We start from the raw sequence: 26,775 nt of genomic DNA, 5'->3' as shown, positions 1-26,775 counted from the left end.
TCTACCCATCTATCCAACCTATCCAGGTCTCTGCAGAGCCCTCCTTCCTTCCAGAAGATCGACACAAGCTCCCAGCTTAGTGTCATCTGCAAACTTACTGATGAAAAACTCAATAACCTCATCCATGTCATCAATAAAAATATTGAACAACACCGGTGCCAGCACAGACCCCTGAGGGACACTACTGGTGACTGGTTGCCAGCTGGATGCAACACCGATCACCATCACCCTCTGGGCCCGGCCATCCAGCCAGTTACTGACCCAGCAAAGAGTGCTCCTGTCCAAGCCATGAGCTGCCAGCTTTTCCAGGAGAATGTTATGGGGGACAGTATCTAAAGCCTTGCTGAAATCCAAATAGACAACATCCGCAGCCCTTCCCACATCCACCAGGCGGGTCACCTGATCATAAAAGGAAATCAGGTTGCTCAAGCATGACCTGCCCTTCATAAACCCATGCTGGCTGGTCTAATACCCTGGCCATTTCTTAAGTGCTGCTTAATAGCACTCAGTATGAACTTTTCCATTAACTTACCCGGCACTGAGGTCAGACTAACTGGCCTGTAATTACCAGGATCCTCCCTCCTACCCTTTTTATAAATGGGCATCACATTGGCCAGCTTCCAATCATCTGGAACCTCACCAGTGAGCCACGACTGTTGGTAAATGATGGAGAGCGGCTTTGCAAGCTCATCCGCCATCTCCCTCATCACCCTGGGATGGATCCCATCTGGTCCCATTGATTTATAAATGTTCAGGTGCCTCAACAATTCTCTAACTTCCTCTTCTTGAATAACAAGAGGACCATTCTGCTCCCTAACACTACCTACCAACCCCAAAGTACAGTTATCTTGAGGGCAAGGTGTCTTCCTACTGAAAACTGAGGCAAAAAAGGCATTAAGCACTTCTGCTTTCTCCTCATCTTTAGTTACTAAGTTTCCTGCCTCATCCAATAAGTAGCAAAGATCAGTCTTACCCTTCCTTTTACCATTGATATATTTATATCAACAGCAATGTTTCAAACCCTGAAGTAGAGACACAAGAAGAAAGTCAACTGACTAGAACTTAAAACTACCTGAGATATCTACACGCAGATAGCATATACCCCACAGGACCTAAGGAAGCTTCCTTCTCACTGCATATGCTACTGGATATGATGTGTAATCTCAGATCACACTAAGGACTTATGCTAGACAGCTGAACAATTCAGTAGGTGCTCTACGCTTCTACTGCAAGCGACGTGATTTGCTCCATCAACCTCACCCACTGTATTGGCTAGGCCTCAAATCTGTTGCTAAATATCTTTACCAACATTTAAGTTGCAGTTTATCCTGCCTGATCTGTGTCTTCCCAGATAATAGTGGGCTTCCCATAAGACCTACCTCATATTTCTCATACTTACATGGGTGTCTCATAAATTTCCAACAACAGAGATGTTTATGTTTAGTAAAATGAATGAGTCTCTAGTAGCTGGTTAGTTGACTCACCCTCTAGGCCACACTGGCTCTGTAGACTAAACATTTATCATTCAGATTATCAGATTATAGGGACAATTTAAACACAATACATATAAACACAGCTCCCCATAAGCATCTGGATTTAGATGTCTTAATTTCAAACTGAATCTCATCATAACTTTACCAGTATCTACAGGATTACTCCATGCACAAACACAGTTGTTATCATGAAGCTTCATTCCTTTGTGAAGACTGCTGTTAGTCTTTTCTGTTCAGATTTTTCCCTCATTCATAGTAAGTGAAGCCAAAAAAAAAAGTGTGAAGTGTATGCACACTCTTTGGAAATGCATTATACATTCTGAATCCAAATTGGCCGTATACAGGTGTCAATGAGACCAAGTCGCCATATACTTCAAAAGAAGTGGTATACAAGCAAATGCCAGGCTAGCAGAGATTAGCACAGAGGGTATCTCTTAGACCACTTTACAAATCCCTTTTGCATTCAGTGTAGGTACTGCAGACATTAATAGCAAAAAAGACAATTAAATTGTCTTTTTTTATTCTTCAGTTATTTCATATTTATTAATGAGGCTTATTATTTAGTACAAGAACCACTACTTATGGAAACATTTCTTTACCAAGAGGGTGGTCAAACACTGGAACAGGCTGCCTAGAGATGTGGTCTATGTCCCAAACCTGTCAGTGTTTGAGAGGCATTTGAACAATGCACTTAACAACATACTTTAGCTTTTGGTCAGTCCTGAATTGGTCAGGCAGTCGCACAAGATAATTGTTGTAGGTCCCTTCCACCTGAAATATTCTGTTCTGTTCTGGCAGATCTGCACTGTATTAGTAGATATTTAGTTACTAGTTATTGGAGGTCAGGACAGAGTTAAGTAAGTTTGCTTCAGCTGCAATTTAAATGCTTCAAAAGATTTCATATGGAGCTGGCTACCTCAGAGTGGAAAATCCTTGTTGCACCATATCACCTAATTAGTTACTGTTATATAAATGATTTTCCTTCTTTTACAATTACAACTAGTAATGCTAGTTTATAGCTGTAATGCTAACTTTCAACACTTTTTATGAGCATCCAAAATTGTCTTAGATGTCCTCTGCTTCAGCTAGAAAGAAAAACTAACAGCTTCATCCTATCAAAAAATATTAATCAGGTGCAGCAAGAAAACATACATCAAGTAAAGATTTCACTTCCACTAATAGCTTCTATTAATAAGTTGTTAATAATCTTTATTTCTTAAAACGCAGCAACATTCAATCACTGCCTAATTCCATGGGTCATGCTTAAATATATTTAAGCCCAGCCTTCTTTCTCCATGGAACCATGTGGGATCAAAGACTGGCATGACAAGGGAGAGCTGAGGGAATTTCAGGTCCTTACTAGTGGTGAGCAGTTAGTGATTTCTCCTTTATTCTGTGCACTGGCCTGGACTAAGCTGTGCTCCCTGTTAGACCAGGGCCACGCTGGCCCTATTCATGTCTTTCAGTTCCTCATTAGGATTTGCAGAAAGGCAAATTAGACTCTAGCTGCCTTTCTAGAGGCTTTTTTAAGAAAACTTTTCCCAGTCATAAATCCAGTGTGGGATATTCCTAAGTAAACCATGTCTTTTTCTGTATGATCATGTAATTTGCTGATCATTTAAAATGCTTCCACAGCAGGGAGTTCATTGCTAACAATGCTGCAGTCACTAAATGGGAATTATCTGCCATCTGAATTACATCATCTACAGCCACAGCCATTATGAAAGCCTCATTTTGAGGAGCAATTTAACACCACACACTGTAAGGCTGCATTATACTGTACACAATAACACCAGTGTACAACAACCAGAGTGCCACCTAGTGCGACCCGCGTTACCATCGCTAGTCTAAAAACAAGTGCTGAAGTGTTATGAACTGCTTAAAAAGGCTGACTTGTGCTTGCTAAAACACTCCTATCAGCAGAGAAATTCAGATTCGGAATGAAAAAAAAAAAAAAGGTTTGAAACTTTTTAATGTATCTTAATATTCATCAAAAGAAGTCTGTAGAATAAAACAAGACAGTTTGTCCAAATGTTTGAATACATCAGCTATTGTCCCTAACAACGTTCAAAACTGATTTTTCTTTTCCTCCACAGACATGACATTAGCAAACAAACAACAGCTTCAGACTCAGTTTACATGATGAAATAAGTTATATCATCAAAACCTTCAAATACAGGTTACAGAAGAGACATAATCTATATCTCTGCACAGTCTATATGAAGCCCTGTCTAAGCTGACACATTCATCATACTCTGCACAAGAATCTGACCAAGAACATACTGTCAAGCAAAACTAGGCTTACCTGAAAGTGCAAAATTATGGTCCATATCAACCCCAAAGTCAATTTGGGATTCCCATCTGTTATGTCATCATTTCTGATGTTAACCAGTTTCACCTGCCGTTGTGGAAAGAAAATACATAGAAAGTTGAAATAAATACCACAGATATATAGTGTGTTACACAGGTGTGACTATAAAAGGTACATTAGTCACTGCCTGAGCCTACTCTGTTGGGGTTTTTAATTCTCAAAAGCAGAGAGGAATTGCACTCTGGCTGTCAGCAGCCTTCTAGAAATTGCCCTCTCCCACCGACCTGAGGAAATGTCTCAGCTATCGCTACACCAGCAGATCCACTCCCCGTGACAACTACCCTTCACCTCAGTCCTTGACAGAAGGAAAAGGGACAACAAGAATATGATGATCTGTACCTGGTGCATCAGTCTCAAGGTAGTGCTCAGACTTGGAAAGCTATCACTGCCTTTATTCCCCCCACACTTTCCTGCACCAGAGCAGGGATTCAGCCACAGGAGAACTGGTCTGCTAAAACACAACAGTGTGGCTTGACAAAACCAAGGATTGAGTATCACATTTAAATAACCAATGGTTTACAATTATTACCACTTCTGCTGCTGTACTCATTCACAGTACTACAAACATGCAATGGTTAACAGGATTAAAACAAAGGCTTCCATAAACTCACATCCAGACTGAGATCAATAATTCTATTTGTCTTCTTTTATCAAGTTTAATTTCTCTATATGTTATTATGTATCCATATAGCCTAGCAAATAAAGATGACTCAGCTAAAAGGCATTTTTTGCTTATGTTAACAAAGTTACATGCATATGCTTTTTAACATATATCCTGCTATCAACCGAACAAGCAAAGGCATGTCCTGCTTTTGATCTGCACACATAATCTTAATTATTACCGGGGGCAGGGAGAGGACACCACCAAACCAAAAACACTCTTTGGAAGAAAGAATATTCCATGGTTCAAAAAAAAGAAATTAAAACCAAATCCAAATGTCCTCCTCCCCCTGCATTATAAAAACTGCTTGTGTTTGGCAAAACTATCTAGACGTATTTGTCAAAACTGTCTTATTTGACATACTTGTCAAATATGTTTTATTTGACAGTCAAACATGGTTTGCCTTTGGGTTTTTTCTTTCCAAGTCAGGCTTCAAAATTATCAACGTATAGGACCTCTCTGCCTCACAATCATAATAAAGCATTGTGTTTGGAGGTTATACAGCCAACTTGAGCAAGTTACTTCCTAAACAGTTTAGAAACACCTAAGAGGAGGATGAAACCTTTATCAACTGCAAGTCCAAGTGGCAACTTGCCACAACAACCAAAGCATTCTGTACAGTGGAGTACAGCCATGTTCACAAAACTGTGAGCTTAAAGAGAGTACAAAAAAACCTCAGATCACAACCGATGGCAGCATGACGGAGACCTGCAGTTCCCAGTAACACATGCACATTCATAAACATGAAGATGACCTGATCCTACATCTCCTGTGTCTTAATACACACCATCTGTTGTGCATAAATAAGGCATGGTGCAGCCTGTCCAGAGGTCTTGCTGCATAAAAATGCTGCTGTGACTGGTATTTCAAGTAGCTATCATTTCACTTCATACTGTATTTGTTCTACAGCTCACTTAGGTCAACATGAAAAGTTCGCTTTGAAACCAGCAAAGCAGGATTGAATTCTCAGCGCACACATATTCTATCACTGACCCAAAAGATAGTTTGCAATTTTACTCAAAATATGAAAAGACATCTGGTTTTAAAACCAAATTAAGTATCTGTTTATGGTTTGCCACCTCATAGTTTTTCAGACCTTTTAAGTAGCAAGTAGAATTTTAAAACAAATAAAAATCAACTGATCAGGGAGCAGGTTTCCAGCATCGGTTCATTTGGGTGGGGTGGACAGGGAGGCACAGTTTTCCCTTCCATGTTTTAGACATTTTTTAATACTGCTGTTCGCAAAGGAGAAAGCAAGAACCCTGTAAATGCTTAAAAGAAATTTAAGAGCAGAAAGACACTCACAGCAACAGAAAATCACCCAGCAGTGTGGGTTTCAAGTGCTTGGCTTAAAGCAGATACAGGTGAAATTAAGCCTGAATTTTCCACAGTTGACTCTGCTGCCTCTCTAGGGCACCAGGGTTTCTTTCATCAGGATCAAGGCTTGAGAAAGTTTTCCCAAAACAAATATAATCAAAACAAGGAACTTCCATACAAGGTTCTAATTGCTTTGAATCTGCATTTTGCACTAAAACTTAGGTTGTGAACAAAATCATATACCAGCTATTGCCTGGGAGCATGGAAGATAGTTAACTTTACTATAAGCAACTCCCAAAGATCTGAACTCATAATTTTCTACTTATTAGCATCATATAGCACATGGAGTGTGTTGATATTATTGCTCAGAGAAGGGTGGTGTAAAGTTACCTTTGCCAAGCATGAGATCAAGCTGAGCCTACACCAGCAGCTGATTACAGCAAGCATAAAGGACCAAGCAGGACATATTCCTTATTTATTAGCCACAGGTAACAAAATTTTCATTACCATTTATTACGCTTTTTACCATACCTGGCGTTTCTTCAAATAGTCAAGTGCAATTTGGACGTTCTGGAGTCTGTGAAAACGCATCCGACCTTTTTCTCGGGGCTAAAATTGGAAAACAATAGTTGTGAGATTTTCTTGCCAGACAAAAGAACAAACAGTCTGATTTAAAAGATACCATGTAACACATGTGCAGCTCTGCAGTTTTAATGAAGCCAATACCTTCGGTGGAAAAACGTGCTTTAACTATTTATTTTTTTAAACTGTAGTTGACTATTTTTTGTACAGTGAATGGCAGGAGAGATCCCAGTGGTCCCAAACTGCAACTTTGATCCATGCAAGCTGATAGCTGTTTCCCTGGCACATTTAAGTACTATTAAGGTTAAGAGTGCTAAAAAAGTCCCCACATGAATTTACCTACAGACGCTAAATTGCCATTTATGACTATAAAAGATCCACAGTATATTAAGCAAAGCAAAATATAAGTAATGTCATGAACCTTCATTTTGCTCTGGTAAACTCTGTGATGGAAAAGCTTTACCTCTGTATGCAACTATGATTTAATGTTGCTCATTTATGGTACAACTGCATAATCATTATGATAGCGATACATCTTTCTTTAAAGCCTTTTAATAAAGACAATACCTTCCTCAAAACAGAATAACACAACATACACAGCCCTAGAGTGTAAGTTTAAACTCTTGACTTGGGTAGTACATCATAGAGCATGAAAAAAAGTAGCAAGTCATTCTTTTCAAAGCAAAGTCAAAACCAGCAAGAAGAAACTGCAAAATAAGCATGAGTGGCGTGTTAATGGAAACATGGCAAAACTGCATGCAGTTAGTGTAAAATCACCAAGAAGAAGAATCACACAGAAAAACCATACTTTACTTAGCTGTCACAGATCAGCAGTGGGAAAGCAGTTAAATTTATGTCACCACATCCAAATCCTTCTATTATTCTTCCTTATTTCAGATTTTTCAGAAACTTTGACAGCAATAAACTGAAGCAGACTATAATTGCTAGGGATCAGCCATGAATATGAGTATTTCCTCAGACAACCACCACGAAACACACAGACAAGCCCATGCCTTCCTCAACTGCCATTTTTTCCCCCGTAGAGTATCAGATACTTGCCAAAAGGAAACATGAGAAATGGAGTTGAATAAGAAGCATAAACTAAGACACAAATGATTTTAATTTCCATTACAGAACCTTCTAATTAACCCCTTATTTTTCACACCGATAGCCCAGGATTCAAAGTGCTTCAGTCCTTGCTACCAAGTAGCCTCCCTGGATGGAACAAGGGACTGCAGACCTGGAACTTTGTTTTCCACAACAAAGAGGGTATAATAAATCCCAACCTATGTATTCAGGTATAGCATCTCAGAGGGGAAATACATTTTTTTCTAACGTACAGCTAAAATGCAGCATTTTGAGTTATGTTATGCCCCAGAAAAAAAGCACACAAATTCCACTGAAATCACAACTGCAACACAACACACAGGGAGCCAAAGAAGGCGCTTGGATCCTATGACAGCAAATTGCTTTGGTAAATGCTGATAATGCAAGGTCTATAGACACACGAAACAGCTCACTTGGACTAACATGCACTCAGCATTTTGCACTTTATAACTAGGTATTTCCCTTCTGGATGGCTAAAATACAGTGAAAGGATAATTCAGCATTTGTTGCGAGAAACACAAACCCTGCAAATAATCCATATACTTAGTAGCTGCTACGCAGTGCTGTCATGTAACTTCGACTATCGGCTCTCACAAAAATAGCTATTACATTTGATAAATTCTAAACAGATCTGCATATCTGAATTAAAATATTATTAAAATATTATCCAGTATTATGTCAAATACACCCTGGGTGAAGTAGACTGGTGCTTCGAATTAAGAAAAATCAATTTTCTGCCACTGCTGTCACAAAGAAGAGCCTTCAAGCCTTCGTGCAAATTACTTGTATATGGGCAATACTGTTTGCAAGTGAAAAAAAATAATCTTGGTTTAATGGAATTATGGTATTTCCCTATTTGTTATTAAAAATATTATTTTGTCATATCTTGATAATATTGTCCAGTACACATTTGTGCCATGGTTTTGTATAATTTAATGAAAGAAAACAAATAGAAATCGGGAACATTTGTGTTATAGCTGTTCACAGAAAGGCTGAATATAAATTTGTCTTTACCATACCTCCATCATAAACATAGGTATCCTGGTCTACCAATGTGAGTTCTTTTGTACTTTCTACAGCGCACTACGGCAGCACACCAAACTAAGAATTCACATTAGCAGACACCACACTTCAAACACTACGTTAGTACAGTTATGGGGGTCGGCACCTACCCCCTTATCCTCATCCTCCACATCCTCATGCTGTTCAATTGCGCATGCTTCTGTTGAACTCACCAACCGTAAGGTCTTCAAAAAATCTCGCTCTCTTGGCTAATGAATATAACAAACAGGAGACAGGACAGCAAAAACACAAGACAGACCACAAATGAAAAGAAGAGCATGAAAAGAAGAACATAATGAAGAGAACAAATACCAAGCAAGGGAAGTAATGCTCACAAAGAAAGAAAATGACACCTGAGGAGTGTGTTAGACAATTTCAGGGACATTTTATCCTTGTTATTTGTAAGTTACACCCTTTAATGTGAAGGGATATTAAGCATCAAGTACTTGTTAACAGAAAACTGTAAAGAAAAGGAAGAACAGAAAAAATAGCGCATTACCCTATTGAGAAAGGAAGTCTCACTGACCACAGGAAATGAAGAGAACAGATTGCATTCCCCCACAGAATTCACAGTGGAATATTTTACCAACAGAAATACAACTTGTGTCTTTGGTATCAAGTCATATATTATGGAAAATATCAAAGAAACTGCCTGCAGTCGGTACACAGAGTTGACAAACAGAGCAAATGTATATGTAACAAACTGGAATCACTGCATTCTGATCAAAAATCTTACCAAGGTGTCTCCAGAAAGGACTTCTAAAAGTGAGATCAAGTTATGTCCATCTCTTAGGTCTTCATACAAGTCATTCACATGTTTTCGAACCTGCACAGATAAACACAAAAATTAAAGATCCTCATATATACTTGAGGATTCACACTCATATTAACACCTATCTTTTAATATACAGATAAACCTCAGATATGCCTCAGAATGACTTTTTAAATTTATTCTCTTTCATGACAAATTTACAAACCCAAATTAATTGTAACAGGCAAAATTCACATCTATGTCTACACTCACATATTTCCGTCACATTTTATTTCATTTTACTGAAAAGGAAAAGAAAAATAGCATGAAGTTATAAGTAATGAATGCATATAGCAATGAAAAAAACCAGTATCTGACAATTTAAATGATACCAGACACCCACCTATTTTGACCTAAATAACGATCCCTAAGAGACAACACTAGCTGGATCCTACGAATTATGGACATATACACTAAATGTACATATTATCATCAGTATGCATGTTCACTGGAGTCAGGCCAAAAGTTAATGCACTTTCTGGCCTTAAATTTATTGCTAATCAAAGCATACCATCTACCAGTTAACATGTTTGGTCACCTCACATTTCCCAGTATTTTGTGCGTTTTCCCAATAGCTCACACATCCACTTTATACACCATACCAAAGAAATATGACATGAGATTGATCTAGTGAAGCCAAGGACACACACAGCCCTTCCCAGAAGCTGTGCCAGTGGCAGAGGTTAATGCTCCATACAGCTCAGCAGCACTCTACCACCAGCAGTCACCAATCCAACTGATTCCCTCCTGTGCTACCCCCCAAAATAGATGGCCAGCTTTTGCCAGCTGACCTCATTCAACAAGACCAGGTTGAGACGGGTTGGTAACCAGAAGGCCCTTGTGAGGCCAGCCATGAGGAAAGGAACAGATGTAATAAGAAGCAAGACAGATGAAAGCTCTAGCTTTTCTGACAGGCTCAACAAAGCTGGGAGATGTCTGTCCACAGGCCAACTACTTGTTTCTTAGCATTAGCTCAAACGCAACTTTATCTGAAATTTCTTTCACAATTTCAGCCAGCTGCTCTTTAAACATGAAACAAAAGACCTCATTTCTTGGAAGCAGAAAATTTTGACATTTCCACCCAGGGCAGAGGTTGAGGGCTTTCCAGCTACAATTTAATGTCAGTTCCCTGGCACTAGATCAGAAATCTCTTAAGCTTACAGAGTATAAAACTTAAAATTAGAAATTTCTTCTGACATTACTACCTCTGCCAGAGATGAACTGTACTTCCAATACAAGATCTATGGGACCCTCATCTGACTGCCAACATTTCTGTGTGTATGACAAGGGCAGTAGGAATCAACCTGGATCATCAGGTTCATACAATAGCGCTGTTTACCTGACTTTCGGGGGAATTTCTAGATCCATCCTGTTTAATAAATTACGGTCTCCATACCAGTGAGTAGCTTCATAAATGCTTTTTAGTTCAAGTTTTCTTACTGAAACTTTTAAACAGGAAATTACCCTGCAATCTATTTTCACAAAGACCATCATCTTAATTGAGAAAAACATCAGAGCATACTTCTGCTTGTGCTGAAGACTAGCCAGAACAAGTCGTCTACAAGACTGTTCCATAAGGAATTACAACCGATATTTTCCAAAACGCTTATACAGACTCTGTATATACACAGTCAAGTTACATACCAGTACTCTTATACACAGCTTTACACACTCACACATATATGCAAAATAATATAATCTTAACTTAAACTGTGATTAAAAAAAATATTATAATCCTGTAAACAACTCATTTAAAAAAAGAAAGAACCAAAAGAAAAATTCTCTGGTAATACTGAAGTACTGTTAAGCTGAGCAAAGAAACAGAACAGATGTTTTCTTACTAAATCAGTGGTAGAAAGAAGGAAAAGGGAAGCCATGTAGATATAATTAAAATCCCTGATACAAGATTTGGTTACGCTAAACACTTAGAAGATGAAAAACACAAGGGTCTTTAATTTTTAACCCAAAATGACTGTGACTTTTTATTTTGCTATTCAAAGAACTATGTCAAACTGAGTGTCAAACTCTTTCTGACAAAAGCAGGCAAGTTTTCTTTACAATAAAGCCCTGCAGAGGGTTCCCCACTCCTCCCTGCCCCATCAGCCACAATGAGGCATTCTCTACTTCCCTTAGGAGGGTAGAATCCCACACCAGAGCAGAGAAAGAGCACAGGCTGGTGACCACAGGCATGGGAGGATATCAGGTTAAAGGACGGTGGAAGGGGGTGTACATATAAAAGTCACTGCAACAGCACAGCAGAACTATCTGTGCAGCACCAAGCTAATGCCTACACACTTTTCAACACAGAATTCACAGGAGTTGCCCAATGTGCAGGTATCTGAATACTAGGATGAGAAAATCTACAATTTCTAATCTGTCTACTTTTATTTTCCATTATATGAAGGATAATTTTGTTATCCTGCTGGTCCATCTCTCACAACACACATTTATTGACCTTCTGTTTGTTTCTCACTCTCTGAGGTTTCCAAAGCATTACACAGACAACCATCTTCCCTGGCTTATCTTTCTAGAAATCACAGATGCTTCAGAGATGAACTCATACTGTGTATGAAGAAGGTGGCATAGAGCTGTCAAAACAAGAAAACCAGCAATACTCCTTAGATTTCTGTCTTAGATCTTCCATTGTCTGACAACTACCGTGAGGATTAATTACATCGGACTACTACGTTGGTATGCTGGTACAGGACAACATAATAAGGAATTTCCTCTAACACTTTGAGCAGCAGATGTCCACCTAAAAAGAAGTATTTGGGCAACTGATGTGCAGCAAGCACGTTCATTCAAAACAGCAGATCATTTATTTTGAAAAGGAGCATCTTGTGCTTCCCAAGAGATCCTACACTTCTCTACACTTGAGAAAAAGCTTGCAAGAATCATTCCTCTCTAGCTAACACTTGGCCAGGTCCTGCCTCTCAGCATACATAATGAATTCTTAGATCTTTAAACTCACAAGAAACTAGTATTACTATTTCATCACTGCTCCGCTGCCACATTCAGGCTCCTTCGGAACACATAGTACCGCGAGTACTAGATGCACATGGGAGTCCCTGGATGGATCTGTGGGATCTGCAGAGCCGCATGGCATTTCGCAACAGTTCTTGTGGCTTTACAATAAAATTGCAGATTTGTCAGCCCTACATTTTGCAAGGTCCACGTGCGAAGTAGGTTACATGCTGCCTCAGGCAACTTTTTGCAATATGCCCACGTGAGTGTGGTAGCTTTGATAATTTGGGCATCAGAAGAGATTCTTTAAGGAAGACGTGGGAGATGCTGCATGGCTGAGGGGCATCTGGCAAACAACAAGAGAAGCAAAAGTGGCTGCATCAGTCAAAAGGAGGCAGGGAGAATTTGAAGCACTGTTTCAGAAGTGATTCATCTTCTAATCATCTTCTGGCAGGTATACTATAATGTTTGTGGTAAGGAAAACTCCCATCTCCCTTGACATGAGCACGAGATATTTTGATATCATGCTTCTCCCTTAAAATTAAGCTTTGCAATCTATTGCCTTGGTGAACCTGCACTATCACTAGTAAAAACAGCTTTTAAAACAGTAGCAGCCACAGGGCTGCAGTCTTGCCCCCACACAGCAGCAAACTAGGCACTCGAGAAACAAAGACTGCGAAGATGGCTGCCGTCTCCCAAAGCTAGCAACCTAACACTCTGCATAACTCGCATAGTTTTATCATACAGTTCAACTGACACATCTGGTTGTCCTTACAATCAAGTTGCTATCGGTTCCAACCTCACGTACCATTCCAGTCTGCTTCTGCAGTTAAAGCCTGGCCTGCCAGGCTTGGCTTCCTCCTCTGCAGGCTAGCATCACAGCAAATCTGCCACCACTACCTTCAGTCTGCCTGGGACTCCTTTCCACCGACAAAGAACAAAGACATGATTCAGCTGCTTGGGCACACACCTTTAGGGCTGCTTTATGTTTACAGAGTATGCCATTTGGCCTCCACCTGCTTCTTCAGAAGCATGAAGGCTTGCTTAAGTCCTGCTGGCCAGTCCCCCACCCATGTCTGTCCTGAATACCCTTACACATCAAAAACAGCCCTAGATGCCCATATTTAGGGAACTGAACCTGCACAGTGATCTCTATTTTTGCCATGGGTCACAGCAAATAGCAAGCCATCTTCCACAGCAAGCTTGTTTCTTATATTTTTTCTTGATATTATTAGTTGTCTTGTGCTGTTACCGGAACAAAATCTAGAGTTTTACACAATAAAACCACAGGCTGTTTATTGTTGTATAGGTAAAAGGAGACAGACAGTCCCTTCTGCTTCTGCAAACAAAACCAGCTTGGTATTGAAAAGGATAGAGAGAAAATCTGTTACAGACCGCCTGATCAAGAGGAATCTGTGGCTGAAGTGCTCTATAGGCAGATAGGAACAGCCTCAAGCTCACAGGCCCTTGTTCCCATGGGAGACTTCAACCACCCTGACATCTGTTGGAGTGAAGGTACGGCCCGGCACAAGCAATCCAGGAGGTTCCTCGATTGTGTGGAAGACAACTTCCTTCTGCAAGTAATAGAGGAGCCGACAAGGAGAGGTGCCATGCTTGACCTTGTGCTCACCAACAGGGAAGGGCTCGTTGGAAATGTGATGCTCCAGGGCAGCCTTGGTTGCAGCAACCACGAGATGGTCGAATTCGAGATCCACAGGACAGTGAGAAGAGCGTGCAGCAAGCTCACTGCCCTGGACTTCAAGAGAGCAGACTTTGGCCTCTTCAGGAACCTGCTTAGTAAGGTTCCATGGGATATAGCCCTAGAGGGCAGGGGGGCCCAAGACTCTTGGTTCATATTCAAGGATCACCTGCTTCAAGCTCAGGAGTGTTGCATCCCAACTAAAAGGAAGTGCAGCAGGAGGGCCAGGAGACCTCCTTGGATGGATAAGGAGCTGCTCAGGAAAATTCAAAGGAAAAAAGAGGCTTATAGAAGGTGGAAGCAGGGACAGGCGGCCTGGGAAGAATACAGGGATGCTGTCCAGGAAGCTCGGGACCAGGTGAGGAAAGCTAAGGCTCAGTTAGAATTGAACTTGGCTAGGAATGTTAAGGATAATAGGAAGGGATTCTATCGGTACGTAGCGAGTAAAAGACAGACTAGGGACAACGTAGGCCCCCTTCGGAAGATATCTAGAGAACTGGTTACTCAGGATTTGGAGAAGACTGAGGTTCTTAATGACTTCTTTGCCTCGGTCTTCACTGGCAAAGGCTCTGACCGCACCACCCAAGTCTTGGAAGGCGGACGCAGGGACTCTAAGAATGAAGACCCTAGGCCCACTGTAGGAGAGGATCTGGTTCGAGACCATCTTAAAAACCTAAACGTACACAAGTCCATGGGACCTGACAAAAGCCATCCGCGGGTCCTGAAGGAGCTGGCGAATGAAGTTGCTAAGCCACTGTCCATCATATTTGAAAAATCATGGCAGTCAGGTGAAGGGAAATATAACCCCCATTTTCAAGAAGGGGAAAATGGATGACCTGGGGAATTACAGACCAGTCAGTCTCACCTCTGTGCCTGGCAAAATCTTGGAGCAGATTCTCCTGGAAGGCATGCTAAGGCACATGAAAAACAAGGAGGTGGTTGGTGACAGCCAGCATGGCTTCACTAAGGGGAAATCCTGCCTGACCAATTTGGTGGCCTTCTATGATGGGGCTATGGAACTGATGGACAGGGGCAGAGCAGTTGACGTCATCTACCTGGACTTGTGCAAAGCATTCCACACTGTCCCACACGACATAGAATCATAGAATCATAGAATAGTTAGGGTTGGAAAGGACCTTGAGATCATCTAGTTCCAACCCCCCTGCCATGGGCAGGGACACCTCACACTAAACCATGTCACCCAAGGCCTCATCCAACCTGGCCTTGAACACTGCCAAGGATGGAGCATTCACAACCTCCCTGGGCAACCCATTCCGGTGCCTCACCACCCTCTCAGTAAAGAATTTCTTCCTTATATCCAATCTAAACTTCCCCTGTTTAAGTTTGAACCCGTTACCCCTTGTTCTGTCACTACAGTCCCTAATGAAGAGTCCATCCCCAGCATCCTTGTAGGCCCCCTTCAGATACTGGAAGGCTGCTACGAGGTCTCCACGCAGCCTTCTCTTCTCCAGGCTGAACAGCCCCAACTTTCTCAGCCTGTCTCCATACGGAAGGTGCTCCAGTCCCCTGATCATCCTCGTGGCCCTCCTCTGCACTTGTTCCAACAGTTCCATGTCCTTTTTGTGTTGAGGACACCAGAACTGCACACAATACTCCAAGTGAGGTCTCACGAGAGCAGAGTAGAGGGGCAGGATCACCTCCTTCGACCTGCTGGTCATGCTCCTCTTGATGCAGCCCAGGATACGGTTGGCTTTCTGGGCTGCGAGCACACACTGAAGCCGGCTCATGTTCATTTTCTCATCGACCAACACCCCCAAGTCTTTCTCCACAGGGCTGCTCTGAATCTCTTCTCTGCCCAACCTATAGCTGTGCCTGGGATTGCTCCGACCCAGGTGTAGGACCTTGCACTTGGCATGGTTAAACTCCATAAGGTTGGCATCAGCCCACCTCAGAAGTGTGTTGAGATCCCTCTGGATGGCATTCCTTGCCTCCGGCATACCACCCAAACCACCTGCAGGTGGTGAGGCAATGGAATGGGTTGGCCACGGAGGTTGTGAATGCTCCATCCTTGGCGGTGTTCAAGGCCAGGTTGGATGAGGCCTTGGGTGACATGGTTTAGTGTGAGGTGCCCCTGCCCATGGCAGGGGGGTTGGAACTAGATGATCTTAAGGTCCCTTCCAACCCTAACTATTCTATGATTCTAAGACCCACAGGCTGGAGTAAAGTAGGAAGGTTGCTCTCTCTAACACTGCCATACATCTACTAGGGCCTGTTGTGACAGGACAAGAGGTGTTTTAAACTAAAAGAGAGCAAATTTAGATTAGATAGAAGGAAGAAACATTTTTTTTTACAATGAGGGTGGTGGGACACTGGAGTAGGTTGCCCAGGGAGGTGGTAGATGCCCCATCCCTGGAAACAAGTTGGCCAGGGCTCTGAGCAACCCTAGTTGAAGATGTCTGCTCATTTCAGGGGCGTCAAATGATGATCTTTAAATGTTTCTTCCAGCCCAAACTAGTTTATGATTCTATGATAACAGAGAAGAATCACAAACTTTTCTTATTCAGCAGTAAATGTGTCAGGAAAATAGGGTTGTGGCCCTTTCTGTGTATACAGCAGTGCACACCCAGCACACATGTGGAAAGACCTCATCTGAGATTCATGTTAGGAACTGCATGTTCCAGACCAGTACCTAAAACGCAAAGGACCACCTTCTTGACTGAAACAGTGGAGGAAGGGGCAGAAACAAACATTAATGTGCTGCAGAATCTAAAGTCGGCTAAAAGGGCAGGAGAGAATATATAATTAGATCAAGCAGGAATAACTAGAAGTAACTCCCATGTACCAGAGGCCACCAGGAACTCCCTGAGGGAGGTGAGGCAACTACTGTGGCAGGCTGCAGGGCTCAGAAACAAGGCAGAGTTTTGTGCTCACACACTTGCAAAATTATCCATATTTACAGGATGAGGAGAGCAGACGATTGTAATCAAGAACCTTTCTTAAAACATCAGGAGTTTCCTAACCTATGTTATAATTAAGCTGAACTGATCATTATGAGACATGCCAAATTAGACTTTTTCATACAGTTTCCAGAACAGGCAAAAGAAGAAAGAAATCTGATTCACATTTATTTTGAATAACTGATTTTCAGCTGACAAGCCTTTATAAAATCAGTGTCATCCCCAGGCATTAACAAGAATTACAATATTATGGATCCAACAGAGGCTTTTTCAGACCACATAGCCTGGGAAAGTCTTTTCAAGTACTGCTCTCCTCGCTTCTGGAAGCAAAGTTAATTAAATGCCTAGCACACACATAAAGCATTACTGCTTTTCCAGAGGAAAGTGGGCCAGGGCTCAAAAGTTAGAACTGTAAGGGGTGTGTTTGGGAAAAAAGAGTCAGGCCTTAATTACCACTGAGGTCACTGATAAGTCCAAGGGACAGCTGGCATAAGGCCACGGCAAGCTGCACAATAAACTTTAAGTTTATTCTTCAAGAACCTGATTCAATGCCTATGGAAAAAAGATCCCTTAAGACTCCCATTCACTTCAACTGCAGTAAAAAGCTTTTCTTCAAGATAATAGACACAGATAGTTAAGAGTTCCTACAATTACACTGTTCCATAGAAAATGCCATCACCATTAAGATTGCTGAAAAACCCCTGTGGCTACTGCCTGAGGTCCTGACATCCTGATGAGTTTCCCTAATGTTTCAACTTCCTAAAAATGTACTTAAGCTTGTTTTTAAAGGACAAATAGTATTAAAAGCTTTACTTGTGAGGAAACAGTTTTCTTTCAGTTTTGAAAATCTGTATGGTTTAGTCCTTTCACCTTTAAAAATTAAGGAATCACGGCAGCAGTTTAACTGCATGAAAACAAACAACACTATGCCACAAGAACAAAAAAAACACCCCATCTCATATGAGAAGCTGTATTTATGTACAAAAATGCTAACATATACAGCAAGATTTATGGGAAACACTCTAAAATTCTGAGCAGGCTGTAACAAGATCCATGCAGCATGTAATTGTCAAAATATCACGTATGTCAATACACTCCCACATGACTGATCCACCAAGCACTGCTGCTTCTTCAGACATCTTCAAGACTACTTATTTTGCTCTACACATTTCTTAGATTCCCCCATGTAAAGTACACAAGCATTGCTTGATAATGCTGCAGGGCCACTCCACCTTGGGTAACTTCCATCCCGACAGGCTGTGAGGCACAGCAAGGCACTGGGCTGCAGTGCATGGCCAACCAAGAGATCAGGGAGCCAAAGCAGTTACTTGCAGATTGACATCCTACCCCTAAATCTCTCACGTTCTTTAATCTCCTTACTTTAAACTCAAATTTATTTTGGAGGGGTGAGGAAGGGAAGAAACTCCAAAGACACACACCCTGGTTACAATTATTGATTTGCACTGAATCCCATGATAAACTTCACCCATTCTGTTAAAAATAAACAAGCACATAAACTCTGGCAGGATCTGACCACTGGGTAACCCAGTGGCAGCGACTCCCGGGCACAGCTTTCCCTAGGGACAGGGTAGAGCACAGGCAGCCCGAGTGCTGGGCTGCAGATGGTGCTGCTCCCCAGCTCCGTGCTGGCACACTCCAGCACTGGACATCCACTGCCCAGGACACGCAGACTTGCTTTCCCCAGCCCAACAGCACGGGCCCGCAGCCAGGGCTGGAAGAGAGATGTCACAAGGGGAAAAACTTGTGCCAAGTCTCTTCTGTGCGCCCGTTCACTTTCAAGCAAAGTCTTGCAAATCCAGTTTTAGGTCCAGTGATCCAAAACTCACTTTCACTCTTTTCTTTTGCTTGCCAGTCTAATAACCCACTCCGCAGGAAACATTGCTTGTGGTTCTCTGAAAATAAACAGTTCTTTATTTCATACTCAGGAGTCATTTTCTAGCTGTTTAATTTTGTTCCTGATGAATTCTCCTAAAGAGCAGACACAGCTAATGCTACTCATTTAATTTCATAACATTACTGTACGATATCAAGTACTTTCACTAACTCACATTTAAACAAGTCTCCTGTACCAAGTGAGTTCAATGCCCCTGATCATGCTTTATAACAGATATTTTCTAACTGAAGATTCATCCCTGATTGCATCCTTGGAGTCATCTTTCACTTTCTGATCTGGCCAATGCTCAACACTTGATTAGCACAAGAACTCCATGGTTTTAACACCCCGTGTGTTTTCCACCCCTCTACAGCCCTGTCCTTGTACCTGAAAGCTTGGATGAGTCACATTCTTATCTTTACATTAATCTTCACGTCCTTTGCAGACAACTTCACCATCCGATTAATCCATTGCTTTTGCATACTCCATTTTGCATTTTGCCCCAGCTTTCAATTATTTCACATATCTCTAGATAACTTTTAATAATCATAAAAAAGATACTTGTATGGCTTTGAGGTAAATATACTGTTGCTCAAATGAATAAAAAAGACCATTTCTAAATCTTGTCCTAACATTTTTCTTATTATCTTCCTTTATTTGGTTACATGAAATATTCCAATATTCTTCTAATCCCCAAATCAACAAGTATGCAAGCTGGTACATAATCTTACATATATAGCAAACAGTAGGACATAAACATGTGCATCCCTGAATCCTATTTTGGATATTGGTAGCTGTGTGATATCTGAAACACCATTATTGTACAGAATAAGTTTAACCAAGAGTTCTAAATGTCAGAAAATCCTTCTATCTCCTATGGAAAAATAAGTCTTGTTTCTATTCCAGCTCACACATCTCCAATCTTTTTGAACAATGGGATGAAAGATTCTCTCTAACCAACACTGGTTCAGCCACTCAGAATTTCTCCACAGGTCCCGTTCTGCTTATCATCATCATCATCACAGCAGTAACTTTACTGGTTTTAACACTTGCACAGTCTTGGTCAGCTGCCTGTAAACTTTCTATACTGGGATCAGCAAATCCATCTGAGTGCAGCCCATGCCACAGAAATTCAGAAGCTCCACAGAAATGGGTACCTACTAACATAAAACTAACATCTACTCCATTATTGCTACAATTTAAAGTCCCAAAATATTAAAGTGACAGAGATGTCCAGCCAGCTTTAATATCTACTTCACCAAATCAACCAAATCATCATCATTATGTGGACAGCTCTCAGTGAGCATGAAGGAGATGCTACATGTGACATATGTCATAGGAGGCCCCATGCGACTCCACACTCCCAGCCCATTAACACTTCTTGCGACAGTTGTGATTTTAATGCACAGCATATCCATCTCTCTTCCCTCTTTTGTACCTCAGAAACTCTTTATGATTTCTCCTCAATGCAGTAATCTCTGTTCAGATGCATTTCTGCAGAAGACTAAAAATATTTTTAAATATCATAGAAAAACTAAAAAAACCCCAAGAAACAACCAACCAAAGGTCATTATAAAACCCTCTCAACATCTCTATCATATTTTTTAGTTCACAACCTGCTTAAAGCCTCACTTGTGACATGTATTCTGTGCTATTTTAAAAATATTATACTTAGAAAGGCTTAAATGTTGGCTTCGTAGTCTTCATTAATCCGTATTTATGCCTTTCTAAGCTTCACATTACATGGCAAGCCCACTGAAAGAGGGCATTCTCACAGGAATTGTAGGACTGATGCAGATGGAAATAATTAATTCAAAGCAAATAAAAGCTTTAGTAAAAAACTTGGCAGTGACCAGTGCTAAGACTCCGAAGTTGAATATTATTTTGCCAGAGAATGGCTGGGTCTTATGAGGCTGTCACAGAGTAATACAACTGTAAGGCTAAAAAGGACTGAAAAGATCACCTCACTTGACCCAGTGCAGTGGGGAAATGGAGTTTGGCTGTAACATGCCAGAGATGCTTTTTTAAATTATTCTTGCCAACTCAAATGAAGGGAATGTAATATGTCATACATACCCTTCATTGCTTTACCACACTTACTTGCTTTTCATAGAGGGGGCTTTTTCCTTGCAAATCTTCAACCTAATCTTCTTCTGTAAACTAAATTGAATTTTTTGTTGCCTCTCCCTCCCTTGAAGCCTGACCTCAGAAAATACTTGTTCACCAGAATGTGCACAACAACCTTTTACATCCTGAGGACACATTATCATGCCTCCCTTCAGTCTTTTCTGTTTCAGACTAAACAAACTTAAAATATCACAACCTGTCCTTGATCTCCAAGAAAACTTATCTTCTAACTGCTTCAGTATAGATGGCTATAAACCTCTTGTCATCACAAAGATCTGGAGTGGTACAGCCAGGCAGTTTCACAATCGTGTGCCCACAAGCACACTCGTGTCCAGGGCAAGGCAGAATTACAAGATGTCTCCTTGTCCCCTAAGCACTATGCTGGCCCACAGGCAGGGTGCAGAGCTCATCAGTAGTTCTGGAGCTCCCTGGGCACAAGCAAATGCAGCCCAATGCAGGCGATGGACCCTCTAAAATTGGTGGCAGGGCAAGGGTGACACTTGTTGCTGATGACATGACAAAAGGCCTGAGCCAGAGAAAAGTACAGCCACAGTGTTAGAGAAGCAGGGGTATCACTACAAGAATGAAGTCACAGAGCTCAAATCCTCACTTGAAAGTGCAGCACAGCAAGGGCAGCAGGTGCTTGGATGCCATCTCTGTGTGGAAGGGAGATGGGTCATTGCTCACAGCATCAACCTCCCAGAGCCAGATGCTGCCACTGCAGCACCTGATGGAGGCCACGGCAGCAGCCACAGCCAATAGCACTGGCTCTTTCTAGTGCCAGTCTAGCTGCAGCTATTACTGATGGCAATATCCAAGCAAACTGTATCTGGGATCATTTTGTTCAAATTTTGTGAAAGTAATGAGTAACACTAATAAGAGTACATGTGTCAAAAAACGTAGATACACCATGTAGACAGCTTCCCCCTCATCCGTCTGCTTTCAAAGACCAGCTGTTCCACAGTCTTCCCAGGAAGAAAAATTACCCTGTGAGGTCTGTAACTCTCCGTTCTTTTCTTCTGCTTGGGAGAGAAGTATTATTCTTACCATAACTGCAGACTCCTACAAGTCCCCTGCCCTCCCTGAATTCTTAAACGGAATGATAAAGTGTTATAAACCACTTCAATTAGTTCCCAAGAACTGGATGAACAAAGCTGTGCAATCAGAAAGCACAAAACTTATCTGAATATTCTTCTACCTGCTTTTTCCTTATCTGAATTTCACCCTTGATCTTATTAAAAACTGTTCCATCAAGTCAGTATTTTGTAGACTGAAGAGGCTGGAATAATTCAGACTTTTCTACACCATTCAAAACTATTTCTTTTTTTTTTTTTTTTTTTCCCCCACTTCTTTCTTTTTCATATTCTGACATAATTACAGAACCTTTCTCCTGTAAACTCGTATGTCACACTGTAACTCCTTCTGGACATTTTTCTTGTCTGATTTAAAGCTATTATTTACTAACTCCTTTATATGAATCTTTAGTCCTGCTGCCCTTATTTCTATTTCTTGTATGGCTCCTTTGTAATTTCACACATCTCTGAAAAGCAGCAGTATATTCTGTATGATACCTCCTATCTGTCTTGCCTGTCTGCATCCTGCCTTTGTACCTCCAACACAAACGCTTTCAATGACTGCCAGATGTCCTGCATTCCTCCCTCTCCTCGATAAATTCCGAAGAAGACCCTACCTATTGCTTTCCCCAATTCTACTGTTTAGAAGTTCACTGTCCTCTTTTTACTTCTCCTTTCTCTGTGTTGAGGGGTGAGCCATGGATTTTGCAATCACTTGCTGTTAAGTTACCTTCTCTTTCTAAATTTTGAAGCAGTCCCTCCCAGTCAGTCCAGGCCTAACTAAACAGCAGCTTGGCTAGTGACTTACTGAAGGTCTCTTTGGGCTGGCACTCCTCTCGCAAGACACATGTCCACACCAGAGGCAGCCACCCCAACTGCTGCAGCTGGCAGGGAACAGAACGGCAAGTGTGCCCTGAGCTGGTTTGCACACCTACTTGGAGATGAGCTGAGCTGTGCCACACAAATGCTTTTCTTGCATAGGCTACTGAGGGCACCTTTGTAGGTGTTCAGATGCAGACCTCCGCATCTGCTCATCCTGTCAGTTATGACGATGAATGGTTTTTCCCACTGCTATACTGTCCTGTCCTTCCTTTGTTTAACGACCAAAAATACATGCTGTCAAATATAACTTCTCAGAGATGAAGTTTAAAGTTGTTCAAAGTATGCAAATAGAATGCTCACAACATCAAACTCACCTAATAAATGAACTTTTGCAGCTTAAAGCTACAGGGATACACTAACTCTGAACAAAGACAATATACTCTACACATGCCTAAAGCAGGTAAAGTATAAGGCTGGCAGATACGTGATTCTGATTAATGACAACATACTCTAGGTAGAGGAGAATTTTAAACGTTATGTTACTATCTTTAAATTTCCCTGTTCACAAGCACCTTAAAAGCCTTTAAGAGGTAACACACACTTCCTTATAGGAAAAGCATGTTTATTCTGATGCCTTCTTAGGTTGTCATGCAGTCACACATATATGTTACTTCCAGGCAAGCCTACCTTCCCAAATTATAGGAAATATTGCCATAGATCAAAATATTTAGGTAATATTCATATGTCTGAACTTGCTCACTGTGTGGAATCCACATACTGGGACAAATACTACTTCCACTGGAGCCAATGGCACAGTTACACTGGCCCCATGAGGGCTAGATCAAGCCATAGGATTTCTAAACTGATATATAAATGATTATTACATACAGATACATCAAAAGTACATAGATAAAAAATAATTCCATGCATAATTTAACAATTCATTAAAAAGCCCACACTTAATTGCCAATGGTAGAATTTTATCTCTTGTGATCTCTTAGGAATAAATAACATTAAATAAAATCTATGCTGAGAGTTAATTTTAAACAATTAACCCACAAAAAGAGAATGAATTAATATATTAATATATTAGTCTATCATAGGAAACATACTGATCCTAGAGGTTCTATTTCATCATACAGTAATCTCATTACTTAATTCTCCTTATAATCACTCTTTCATATATAAGCACCTATATAAAACAGTTTAAAAAACAACTCACAATGAAAGGGATCATAAAAGCATGCACTCAACTGGTTCTGTAGTGCTGTGTGCTATAAAAATATCAATGCACTCAAGCTATCATACATTTCATACATATTTAATTTACTGTTTTCAATTATTTTCTTTCCTGCCCTCAATTAGACATGAAGTCTGAATGCATTAAAGTGAATTAAACAAACTTGAAATCCGTGACCCAGTTTTTATTGACTTGGATTTATTTGCTTGCAAAGAGATTTTTGCGATGCAGTTTTTCACTAGCCTGTAAAGCTTTGCACTATATCCTCCTCTTTTTCAGCCTTAACTTCCGATATTCTGTCACTACTTTTCCTCCCCATCCTCTGGTTACCTTCTTCCCTCATCTAAACTCTGATTAAAGACTAAAAAAGTCCTGAGTTTGCTTGCTGATCTGCTTTGCAAACTGCTTTTTGCTGTAGATTACACTAAGCAGATGAAAGATTCTGTGTGGTTTACCTCCAGGTGGAAGATCTTTGAAAACTCTGTACACAGTGCAGAGTGAATGAGCTACAACGGTCCATATTTCCAGGGATAACAACAAAACCATTTACTTCAGTTACAAGTTTCTTCAAGAGTTATTTTTCTTTTATTTTTTGGAAAAGGCAAGTGTCTAAGAAAAAAACCTTCAGGACCTTTCACAGAATAGCCCTGAACATACAGCAGCAAAAACATTCAGAAGAAAAACTCAAATATTCGTCTGTCTACCAAGCAGACAATAGGCCTTGCTGAACAATTGAAAAACAAAAGAGAGGAGGAAATACTGCTACTCCAGCTGCACCCAATGCCTAAAGCAAGCTGCGTACCGTGGTGGAAGAGGGATTTTTTACAGGACTCACTCCCAACAGACTGCAGCAGCTGTCACAATTAACCAGGAGGAATACATAGAAGTCTCATTTAGATGCAAGAGCACAGCAAGCAATCTTCCTTTTATTTTCCTAAACACGCGGGGGGGGGGCGGGGAAGCAAATCAAAAACCAACCCAAAACATGCTTTTTCCAAGTATGTTTCAAAAATGAAAGGTGTTAGATTGAGATTTTTTTTAGAAGTCACTACCACTGACTAACACCAGGTGCCTCAGCCCTTAAAATAAGCATAGAGCTAAAAAGTGTTCTTTTCTAAAAGACAAGGAGGTGGGGAATCTTAAATAACAGATTAACTGCATGGCTAAAAAGAAGATACTGCAGAGTAGTGCTGTCTAGAACGATAACCATTAGTGTCAGTAAAGTGCCAGCTCTCACCAATGGAGTGACTGTGCTGTATCAGGGACGTCCCTTTGCCGTTAAGGGCATACCTGGACATTTCACAAAGCAATCGACCTAAGCAGCCATTTGCAGTCCATGTGCTGCCTGAAGGACGCATAGGAATCAATAACTTCAGGTTTCTACACTGAATTATTCATTCAGCCTTAGCACAACAAAAAGCTGCACTCTCTCACTCTCTCTTATGGGCAATCACTGCAACACAGTACATGATTTTGAACACAGCTTTAAAACAATACCTGTAAAACCATTTTGTCCTGCTACTTATAAAAGCCTTCTTGCTGATAAGACCTCTAAAAGTGACTTCTGGAATAACTAATGACTGTGCACGGATGCTGCCCATTGCTCCTATCTCCAGGGTGTTTCTTCTAAGGTCCAGCCAGTCGAGGGTCTCAAGCCAACCTGCACTGTGCTGGGCACTTGGTGATGGGGCTTCCTGCCAGTGCCAGTGGGAAGGACAGCCCTTCCTCTCCAGGGAGCTGCTCAGACATCCCAGAGGCCCATATAGCTGCTCAAAGGTCAGTTAAGAGGCTCTCTACAACCTTTTCTTCCATGAAAAAGAAGAAATGCTTTCCCTTGGAGATAAGATACCTAGTTGTTCACAATATTTTCCTAACAGAGCGCTAATCTAGCCAGTCCCTGTTTGCCTTGCCTTTAGCCCTACTTTCTGTGCATCGCAACTTCTGATAATTTTAAGTATTTAAAAATATCCCATTTAATCTGTCAAGCCGAAGACCTGGCACTACGAAAGTATTTTAAAACTGGTTTGAGAAAGGAACTGAAGAACAAAGAAGAATTTGCTTTTACTCCTTTTTCATCTTCAACTTCTTTATTTTCCAACTTCTATCCCATCTTTTCCCCGTATTTCATGCTTCTATTGTTCTTTCCTTAGGTTTTGGGGGTTGAGATTCAAAGGATTGTCAGAAGAATTTCTGGGCTTTCATGACAGTTGGATTTTTTCTTTGGGTGCTTTAGGACCATGTGAACTCTACACTAGAACAAAACCCCTGTCTTACACAAATGTCTCATAACATCTAATGTCTTGTAACAAGGGTTACTTACTGCTGGCGCAAGTACTAGAGTTTAACATCCTGTTTTGACAACAGCAAAGTGAAACACTTGCTGGAAGCACAGGCAGGTTTAGAGAAGTTAAGAGAGATCTCTACCCCACTGCCACTCTACACAGGCATGTGAGTTTCTCCTTGGAGGCTCATACTACAGCAGCAGGCGAGTCTGAAGTCCAGTATCACACCTCTCCAGCCCATATGTCAACAAGTAAAAGATAACGTTTAAAATGGAGCCTCCCCTTCAGACATTAAACAGTAGCCTTAGCAAGTGCAATGCTCTAATCAATGCTCTTATCAGTTATGAAGAAA

The 26,775-nt window shown here is 41.1% G+C and overlaps 1 protein-coding gene across 1 annotated transcript in view; it reads right to left on the bottom strand.

The window, feature by feature from the left end:
* DST (dystonin) overlaps positions 1–26,775 on the bottom strand; it is a gene marked incomplete at both ends in the record, with an annotated part of 299,020 nt that overhangs the window by 176,546 nt on the left and 95,699 nt on the right. Inside the window, 3 exons of the mRNA XM_080615920.1 lie at positions 3,799–3,891; positions 6,374–6,451; positions 9,330–9,419. Coding sequence (XP_080472046.1) covers positions 3,799–3,891; positions 6,374–6,451; positions 9,330–9,419 — 261 coding nt within the window. The remainder of the gene's footprint in view (positions 1–3,798; positions 3,892–6,373; positions 6,452–9,329; positions 9,420–26,775) is intronic.

The sequence above is a fragment of the Psittacula echo genome (genome assembly GCF_963264785.1).
Source record: "Psittacula echo genome assembly, chromosome: 4".
Lineage (NCBI taxonomy): Eukaryota > Metazoa > Chordata > Aves > Psittaciformes > Psittacidae > Psittacula > Psittacula echo.
This window is presented reverse-complemented; position numbering and strand designations above follow the sequence as displayed.